General features: G+C 42.0%; 1 protein-coding gene across 1 annotated transcript; it reads right to left on the minus strand.

Annotated features, from left to right (window-relative positions):
• Positions 1–777: 777 nt before the first annotated feature.
• ANKRD1 (ankyrin repeat domain 1) lies at positions 778–9540 on the minus strand. Its single transcript, XM_005503002.3, has 9 exons — positions 9386–9540; positions 7605–7784; positions 5635–5772; positions 5437–5544; positions 4678–4776; positions 3471–3569; positions 3228–3326; positions 2964–3062; positions 778–1695 (listed from the first exon to the last, which is right to left on the minus strand). The coding sequence occupies exons 1-9, from the start codon at positions 9410–9412 to the stop codon at positions 1585–1587; spliced, it is 960 nt and encodes a 319-aa protein (XP_005503059.2). The 5' UTR covers positions 9413–9540; the 3' UTR covers positions 778–1584.
• Positions 9541–9901: the final 361 nt, after the last annotated feature.

A 9901-nucleotide genomic window follows, 5' to 3' on the forward strand; every position in this document is an offset into this window, starting at 1 on the left:
TAATCTGTCTAAAGCTGTTGGCCTCAATCTGGGATAGCTGGCTGCAGCCAGCATAGACATTTCTTCTGCTTGCTCCTCTGGTGTTTCTGTAAATTCACTTAGTCTCCAAATTTGGCACTCCAGTAACAATTCGTCATTGCTGCCCACTTCTGACCCTGCCTCGTTGCCCAGGACATTGTTTTGGTCAGACAGCAAAGCCTGCTGGCTAGAAGCCAGCTGACACAGGTTGGTGAAGGTGTGTGAGAGCCTGTGGTGGATTTTGCGGGGAGGCCACACTGTGAGGCATTAGGATTTTAACTGAATGCAGCGTGTAACATCCCAGTGAAACTGGACACTGGTGTCCCTGCTGGCAGCACTGTTAAGAGTGGTCTGATTCTGCTAAAGCAAAGAGAGAGGTGTCTGCCTTTCCCAGCAGGACTCAGTGTCTTCATTGGCTTAGACAACTGAAGCTGTCTGATGTGCTCAACATAGTAAGTACTGCCTTGCTGAGAAACAGATTTTTAAATCAAACTCAGTAATGAAACTGTAACTTTGTTTTTCAAGCTACCTAAGTTCTGTCTTTCTGGTTTTGTATATGTGTCTCCATTTAATGCTATAAGTAAGAGATGGCATTTATCTAACAGGGGCAGGGAGGTCACTGAAGGGCTGGCTGCTCTAGGCAGTTGAGACTTTTTTTGGGTTTTTAAGAATTGTACAGAGGCCAAGATGTGAACTTTCTTTAGAGAGAGACAGAAACACCCTGTGCATGCTCACTACTCCATAATCCACTCCACCAAGTAAAAAGAACCACTCTGTTTATTTAATCTGAAATAGATCAGTACAAAATGTACAGAAAAAGCAGTACAAATTTACAAATATACATAATTTGCTTCAATTATCAGACTTCACAGTAGTCCATCTTAAAAAAATTCACATTCCTGATACTGTCTCCTCTCACCTTCATAACATTGCACCTGAATCCCACAGTCCAAACAGCTACGTGGTGGTTGGAGCTCTGTCCTTGAGCTCGTTGTCAACCACAATTGCCAAACCCCATGTAAACCCCATTACTCAACTACTTCTTCAAATCCACTTGGCACCTCAGTACACTTTCATTGCTCTTCACGTATCACCACTCATTTAACATATTCTAATAATACTGAGAATTTGGCTGAGATGAGGTGACAGTTGCAAGTATTTGCTATTTAGAGCTATTAGAAGGCTTGAGGGAAGTTGCTAATGTAGTTGGAAACACTGCCATTTAAGACAAAAAGATTTATGTTGCTGGCAGAGGTTGCATTAGGATGTAAAGCTCTATCAAAAAAGCTATGATAATACTGAGAATCATTAAAAATTATTTTTTAAATAAATAAATAATAAATAGTAATAAATAAAGTCATCTTAGGACCAGTGGAACTTTAACACTCAATCTGCCTTTTGAAGTAATTTCTTTGCATGTTTGTTTTGCAGTTTTCAGTGAAGGTACTTCAAATAATCCAGTACCATAAATATTTTCACTAAAAATACTATGTTCAGGACTATATTCCTCCAGATTCACTTGAAGCATTTAAAAGCAGCAAAAAGATAGCAGTCTGCTTTCTCTCTTCAGAGCTTGCCTAGATGGACACTCTTATAGGATTTGTTTTTCAGGCTGTTGAATATCTCTTTGGTGCCATTCTGCCACTGAAGAACAAGATCCATAGGGGTTTTCCCTTGCTGGTTAAAAAAGAAGAGGAAGCAAGAGTTAATTTCAGCCAGTGATTTCTGAGTTCTTTGTTCTTCCCTAGATATTTACACAGTGTATCTGTCCGCCTGATGTGAGACCCTTCTGCAGGCACAATGTCAGACTCTCTTCTCCCTGATATCTGAGTCCTTTTGCTCTACAGGTCTAGTCCCAGTGCTGTTCAGACTCATGATGAAATCTCCCTGTGTTTCAGTGGTTCTAAGCCATATTAGCAAATAGTGTGACTAGCAGACCATGCAGGTGTTTCTTTTGATCTAGTTTAAACTGATGAGGAATACTTTTAGATGAAACCTCAATAAGGCACTCTTCTGTTTGATGGTGAATTCAGATAAGAGTTTGTACTGGTTTAATTGGGTTATGAACCACATGTAAATTAAACAGAAGCAACTTCTGTGTGCAGACGAAACCTGAGAGAGTAAGTCTTTGGCCTTCGGGGCTGTGCTTTTCATAGTTTCCTTACCCTGGTGAGGGGTGATGCTGGGAGTGCCCTGCTTTGGAGAGTGTGGGCAGGGAGTCGGGAGTGCAAAGTCCTGCAGTGACTGGTTTCTTCCTTGCCCCCTTAAGTTTTGATTGATTGCCAATCAAAAGCATTGACTGGCATTGGTAAAGCCCACTGTCCATTCCACTGCTACTTGGTTTGGGAGAAAGGGTCTGCAATGTTCTGTGTTTTAACAAGTGGCTGCAGAGCTCCAGCAATGCATCTGCTGCTGCTGCAGTGGCTATGAGAAGAGTCAGGTGTGGGGCTTCTTAAATTGGAACTCCACTGAGCCATGGGGGTTTATTGCCCAACAGTCCAGTTAACAGCCAGTCATCCAGATGTAGTGCTTGGGCTCGCCCTCAGCTGCAGACTTAACAGAAAGGAGATTTCTCTGACAAGTGAAGGTCTTTGTTGTCTCAGTGGTGGTTGAATCCCAGGCATTGTGCAGAGAGCAAGTGTCTGTATGTTCTATCTTTTCAATAAATGATATGTGTAATTAAAATAAATTGCAAAAAGATGTGATGTTGTTTTAACTTCCAGCTGCTAGGTTCTGATTTTAGAAGAGGCACGGGTTTGTCCTCCCTGACCTCCCCCAAGTTATATTTTTGCTGTGTCAGCTCCGCGTTAATTAACTAAGAAGTCATCTAATTAAGTCTGTTCACAATAGCCTCCCCTGGCCTTGAAACCCATGAAACTGCTCTGAAGGGAAACATATTCTAAAATTTTTTGAATTACTGCTTTTTTGGTTTTGCTATTACTTACGCAGTTCTTTATAGTTAGATCAGCTCCATACAGAATCAGCAGCCTGATCATTTTGTAGCGGTTCAGCCTGACAGCATCGTGCAGCGGTGTGTCGCCTTCCTGGGGGCAGGAGACATGGACCACAGTGTCAGTCCCACTGGCCCAGCACGGCAGTGCCGTCTCAACAGCATAGCCAGGGATCATTACAGGTAAGTGAAACTGTCAAGGCAGAGAGCAGCTTGATGCTCCCTGATAGCTCACAGGTAAGAAGTTGTTGGTACTCACTCTGTCTCTGGCATTGAGATCTGCTTCACAGGCGATGAGGTGCTCCCCACAGTCGTACTGACCCGTCCTCACAGCCACGTGCAAAGGGGTGCTGAGCAGCTGATAGGCAGGAGGAGAAGGCAGTCAGTAGAATGGAACAGGTAGAGACCGCTTGAAGAACGGCCGACAAAAATTATCTACTTGGAGTAAGGGTCAGCTTTGCATCTACAATTTAAAAAGCTGCAAAGTCCCAGAAGAACATACCTTGTCTCTTGCATTTCTGTTTATTCCTTTGTCCAGTAGGAATTTCACAACATCCAGGTTCCCCCCTCGACAAGCCCAGTGCAGGGCTGTAGATTCAAGCTGCAGCAGGAAAAACAAAAGGAAAGTAATTTAATTCATCATTATATTTTTTTAAAGTTAAATCATTCTGATCAAATTTCTAAATTAATCCAAAATAATTTTCATGCAGTTTAACCTAAAGCACTTCACTGTGATCACTGAGTTGCTTCTAGTAACAGCTTTTCTTATTTTGCCTTAATTTCTTTAGTATTGTGAGTTTCTCACTCTTCACACTCACTGCATATTTCTCTTAAAGACTGAGATCTTGGCAACACTGCTGTGAGAGAGGATGTGTTTTGTCTATTCTGTGAACTTAGAAGTTATCATTAGCCGGGTATGTTTTTTTTTTTTTTTCTGGCTTGTATGTGCTAGTTAATATTTTTTATTTGATGCCTTTTGGATGTAAAATGCATAGAACATGGAGTTCAAGGGCAAGAACAGTTCTCTTTTTAAAAAATAAAAACTTATGTAGGTCCACAAGGTGAATTAGAACCCTTCTTCTCTCCAGGATTCACTTTCTCTCCACTCAGTTCTGCCAGGAGGGGTGGAATGCTCTACCTGTTGTTCCTCCTGTTTCTTACACTAGCCATGAGCACTGCTGGGTTAAGCAATGGGAGCAAGGCTGGCTGGTTCCAGCTGTTTAGCAAAGGCATAAATAGCTGGGAGTAGAGAAGCAACAAAACCAGCTGTAGAAGCAGTTGAACCTCAGCTACCTGTGTAGCCGGCATTCCAGAGGAGCCAGGGGTCTCTTCTGAGAGCAGCCTTGAAATCCTGGTGGAGAATGTACGCGTTGTCCTGCGCCCTGGATACAGGCGTGGGACAGTGGTGTCTCCAACACCTGCCAGCAGGCTGGAGCAGCAGCCTGACCTCAGCTCCCTTTCGCTATGCTAGAAGATGTTTGTGGTAGTCTGCTGGCCAACAGGTTCCTCCCTTTCCTGCATTTTCCACTTTGGCAAAAGGAGGCAGACACCCGCTCCTGAAACCTCTCCTCAAAAATGTCATTTCAAGGTTAAACTTACAAGATGTTGCAACAGTCCTCTTCTATAAGAAGCACTTCTATAAGTGCTTCTCTTGGCATTTATGGAACAATGAGCAATTTTTTTAAAGAAGTGTAAGTTGTTGTACATACCATGTCTTTCTGTTCAAGCTGGGCTCCAGCTTCCACCAACTTTTTCACCACCTCTAGATGTCCTTCAGAGCATGCCCTGTGCAATGCAGTGCGTTTGTACTGCAAATTGCAACAGTATGAAATCAGATATTAAATGTGGCACAAAAAAAATTCTTTAAATCTTTTCTCCCCTCCTCCCTAGGATGATGGCAAATACATACTTTATGCTGATTCATTTTCAAGAGCTAATACGATGGAGACCTGAAATCTGCAAAGTTTTAATAGCATCCTGTGAGATGAGAGCTGCCTACCCAGCATTTTAAAGGGTGGGAGAAATATCTGCAGTATGGCATTCAAATTTAAAATTATGTCTGTTGATTTCCACCATCCAACATGCTAGCTGTGTTTTGTAAATGCTTATGCATTATGGAGAGGAGGGCAGGCAGCATCACTTTCTTTGTCGTTCTGCAGACAAATTTCTTGCCTGTTCATCTGTAGCGTTGGAAGACCACCTGCTACAGAAAATCAGGGGCTCCTGGTGACCAACAGTTTGCTTTTAAATATAAAGATTCTTTCGAAGTAATATTACTTTGAAAAGTCCCAATGGCCCCATTATGACTAGAAAACTTAGTATACAAAACTTATGGTGTTTATTTACTCCCCCTACCCTTTTTTCTCCTCAAAAGTGTGGAAGCTACAAAACCTAGTAGTAAATGTTATCTTTGCTCTGTAATAACCTCTCATCTGTAGCAGGCCTTGTAATAAGAAGGAAGATTGTACCTGATCACAGACATTTGGATCCCCTTTGTCTGACAGGTATTTTTCAATTACTAGCAGCTTATTCTCCAGTGCAGCTCTAAAGAATGTGGGTATATCCACTGGTCCTGTCTGATGGAAAGAAATACACAGAGCATAAATGTGTGTGGCACAAAACCCCATCGATATTTTCCAAGAAGAAGGTACTTTGAAGTAACTTACAATAACTTCTGGTTCAGGTTCCTTTACAATGGGAGCTTTCACTTTCTTGCATTTTTTCTTCTTCTTCAACTGAATGATTTTTTCAAGATCCTCCAAGTTTTCAAGTTTTGACCTCTGCTCTAATTTCTTTTTCTTCAGCTGAAACAAATCAGGGAAGCCAGCAAGTTGAACTGAGTGTGACCACCCCCTTTGGAGTGACAGGAGAGTGTGTGCTATTATTCAGCCAAACTCAGTTAAGACCAGATGAAATTTGAAGTAAGTTGTCTTCTTTTGAAAAAAACAAAACAGCCTAGGGCTAATTGGCCATTAGAATAAGTTACTAAGTGTGTGAGAAATTCTACATCACCCATAGTTTTTCATACGCCATTGAACCTCTTCCTAGCTGCTGCTTCAGCTGTATGTTTTGGGGTATATAGCATGAATTTTTGGTCTGTGTTAGGCCATGGGCCAGAACAGCACTGCAATCCTTTCTGGCCCAACAATTTAAGAAATCTCATGTGTATATTATAGGAGCTGGGAAGCCCCTGCACTTTTACTTGACTTCCAACAAATGTTTTTTCTTCAACCAGTTCTATGATATAGCCCCTGATTTATTGCAACTTAATCCTCTTTGGTGAAAAATATACCCTAAAGTGAAAAGCAAGTTTTAGACCAATCTTAGCATTTCAGTCAGAAAAGGTTACGTTTTGGTAAGCTACAAAGAATGTCCCCAGTATCCTTGGAGGGGCAGTTCAATAAATGTTTAACACTTCTTGAAGCCTGCTTGTAAAAAGCATCCCTGCATGAAGTCAGCATGGGGCACTGGTAACATGAAGAGCAAATGTGTTGCCTGAACTGAGATCCCAGGTACCATGAGATGTCCTTGACTTCAGACGGGGGATTCACTAACAAGGGGTAACTCAGGGTGAATACAGATAACAGATTTTGTACCACGGTATCATTAAGTGTAAGCACATTAGTGAGACCCTGCCATATGGTATACATTTTTTTTCAACTGAATTCTTATTCAGGTTATTTCCACATCTTCTTTTTATCATTCTCTGCATTTAGGGTTTGATCAATAGATAATTGACCTAATGGAAAATAATTATGTTGGCCAAGTGGACTGTAGATCAACTGGAAACCCAAAAAGTTTTTAGGACCCTGTTTTGGAGGAACTCAGAAAACTTCCATAGTGAGTAATGATGCCTCTGTTGAAGGCGTAGGTCAGTAGTATTTATTTTAACACTTCTGAGGCTCACTTTCCCACCCTTCTTTTTTTCAGAACAAAGTCTTACGCCTCCTGCTAGTTAAACTTTTTCATTCCCAAAACGCTTTAAACTTTTAAGCCAGATGGTTGCTTATTCACCAAAGAATTTAAGATGTTACAGCTGCTGTATTTGGGGGCGGGGGGGAAGTCAGTTCTTAGGGACAGTGAGAGAATTGTCATGCTCCAGGAATACAAAATGATTCTTTTCTGTAGACCAGTATTCCTTTCATTTGTAACTGTTTTTCTCAAATGTGCTAGTAAGTATAATGTATTGTTTGCATAAAAAGAGCACTTTCATGGTAGCTAGGGCTTCTGGCTTCAGAAATGCACTCTTACATCTTCCTTGGGGTAGTTATATTTGGTGGCAGTCATTAGGTGTGCAAGCTGAAGGAGACTTACTGGTTCTGATTGCTCCCCCCTTACCATCAGCTAACAGCAGGTGACTTTGGGCAGGAAGGAGCCCCTGGGGATTTGGTCAAACATTATAGGGGGAGTTTTGGGTTCTGCTTCACAGCATTACTGCCTGCATCCATAGGCTACAGGAGCCAGCAGATCTCCATGGCCTTCAATGGACTTTAGACCAACTTCCTCTGGTGGTAATCTCCCAAGAGTTTATCTAGCTCACCACGCATGTATTTCTAACTTAGGCAAAACTTCGGGGGCTGCAGCAGAAAGTGCACACAGGACGATAAAAAACCAAGCACAAACCCCAAGAGCCTACCTCTGCTTCTATTTTTTTCTCCTTCTCATAAGCCAGATCACCTCGATTCAGTGAGTGTTCAGGGACGGTCTTTAGGTCCTCCTGCTTCTCTAATCTTACAGCAGCTTCATACTCTCCATTTTTGAAGTCCTCAGGGAGGAAACTGCTAGTCTCTTTATCATCCCCCTTCTTCCCAGTCACCTGTAAAAGCAAACATGATATAATATAGGCAGCAGCAGCCAACCCTGGGAATATGGATTACCCAGGGGCTAATTACATGTCATTCCTGTCCTGCCCCAGGAGTGTGTGACAGACAGAGTGCAGACCTCATGCAGCCTGTGTCTGAATTAACTATGTATGCGAATGCCTAGAGCCATCTCACAGGCAGATCCTCTGCATCCACACAGCAACCCCCCTTGGATTCTCCAGGTCTTGGGACAAGATCCTTGAAGCCAACTCATGGTCTGACTCTCTCCTTGAGGCTAAGGTCCTGCTGTACTGACAAAAGTCAGTGAGTTGGGAAGAGCATATCTTTTTTTTTGCTTGGGATTTTGTTGTTTGTTCACTCGCCTGCATGTGTGAGACCCATCGGAAGGCTGTAAAAGGTGGTGGTGGAAAGAGTCACCCTGACCAGCCACCAGCACCCTGCAAGTGTTGAGCAGGGGATCAGACCAGGTAGAGTGGGAGGAGAGGCTTTCTCCCTTGAGACCTTACAGTTTTATTGAAACACATCCAAGGCGGTTAAATCAGGTTGCTGAGTAATTTCAAGGCTGGTTTTACCCATCATTGTCAATACCAAAGTCCCCATTTATAGCATTCAGCAAAAGAGCGTAAGGTAGTTCCTGTACAGAAGCTGCATGATGCTGTGCAGTAGCAGAACTTTCAATAGCTTTTGCAAACATTTCTGAAGTTGGATTAAGTGTGTACAAAGAGATAATATGTCAAATTTAGTAGAGGCTGTTGTGTATTTTGAGAGTGGTTCAGTAAATTAAAGTGTCCTAGACTGCCTTGCCATTCAATCACCTTGTAAAATTGTCTTTGTTATAGAGTTTAACACTAGAGAAACTGTCAGGGCCTTGCCAAATAATTTAAGGCAGCATTAACTAGTTAGGCTGTATGGCATTTGCATCTTAACAAAGCCATCAGGGAAGAAAAGTGGTTTCTGTATGATGTTCTAGCGTTTTACTGGATCATTCCCATTTTCCCAGTTTATTGATGAAATCAGGCATTCGTAGTCTGAACCCTACAGTGGAATGTTCCATGACTTGTGGTCTGGTTTAGACATTTATTTTCAGTGACTTTTTATGTCATGTACAGCAGTACATGTAGGAACTGTTAGTTTATTATTAGAAAAGAATACTTATTACTAAACTGTTAGTTTAGATTTGGAAAATACTTAGGTTTCTCTGTATTGATACCTCCTCCCAGTTCCTTACTGGATTGGAATTACTCAGTGTGATCATGAAGTTAATAGCTTCTAAAAAAAAACCAACTAAAATCAAGGTCAAAGGAAAATACATAGCTAAATTTTGGTCAGTATCTTCTTCCTCATGAACTATGTTCTGATGCAAACTCCAAACAGCTATGTAGTTGTATCAGTGGTGAGCCCACTTTCCAAGGAAAAGTTAAATTGAGAATATAATAGGATAACATACAGTACACATTTTACACCTAGAGCACAGCAGGGCTGGTAACCTGCTAAATCATCTTGATGATCCACAAAGGTTTTCTCTCTCTGCCTGGTATAATGACAATCTAGAAAGAAAAGTAATTTTGAATAAATTAAAGAAGGTTGTACCTACCAGCTCTTCTACTTTCATCATCATCATATTTGCTGGTGTTTGAAGGCTGCACTCCTGTATGACTGAACCTCCCAAGTGCTGAAGCCAGCTCTGCAGGGACCACCACACTGGCTTTGCTTATATATCTGTGGGAGAACTGTGCTTGAATGAGATAATCTTCCAACCTGGGAATCCAAGTATGCCTCCTGGCCTTGCCAGCTGAGAGGTGGGCTCACGCTCATTCCAGACATGTTAACAAGCCAGATCTGGTGTCGGGGCTGGGAGGAGGGCGTCAGCGGGGCGCGGAAGGGTGAGCCTCACAGTCTCACCACAGTATGTGAATCAGAATGAAATGTGAGCTCATCATTCCTTCAGCAATGACTGCAGGGCTCAGCAATGCGAGTCATTCGGTGTTCCCAGTGCCCACTAGGACAGCTGTGTGTTGATATAGCATTATAACTTCATCTTCTTTTTTTATTTATTTTTTTTTAACTGACATTCAGATGACTGTAAGACACTGGAAAGGGTAAGTGGCTT

The sequence above is a fragment of the Columba livia genome, chromosome 6 (genome assembly GCF_036013475.1).
Source record: "Columba livia isolate bColLiv1 breed racing homer chromosome 6, bColLiv1.pat.W.v2, whole genome shotgun sequence".
In the NCBI taxonomy this organism is placed as follows: Eukaryota; Metazoa; Chordata; class Aves; order Columbiformes; family Columbidae; genus Columba; species Columba livia.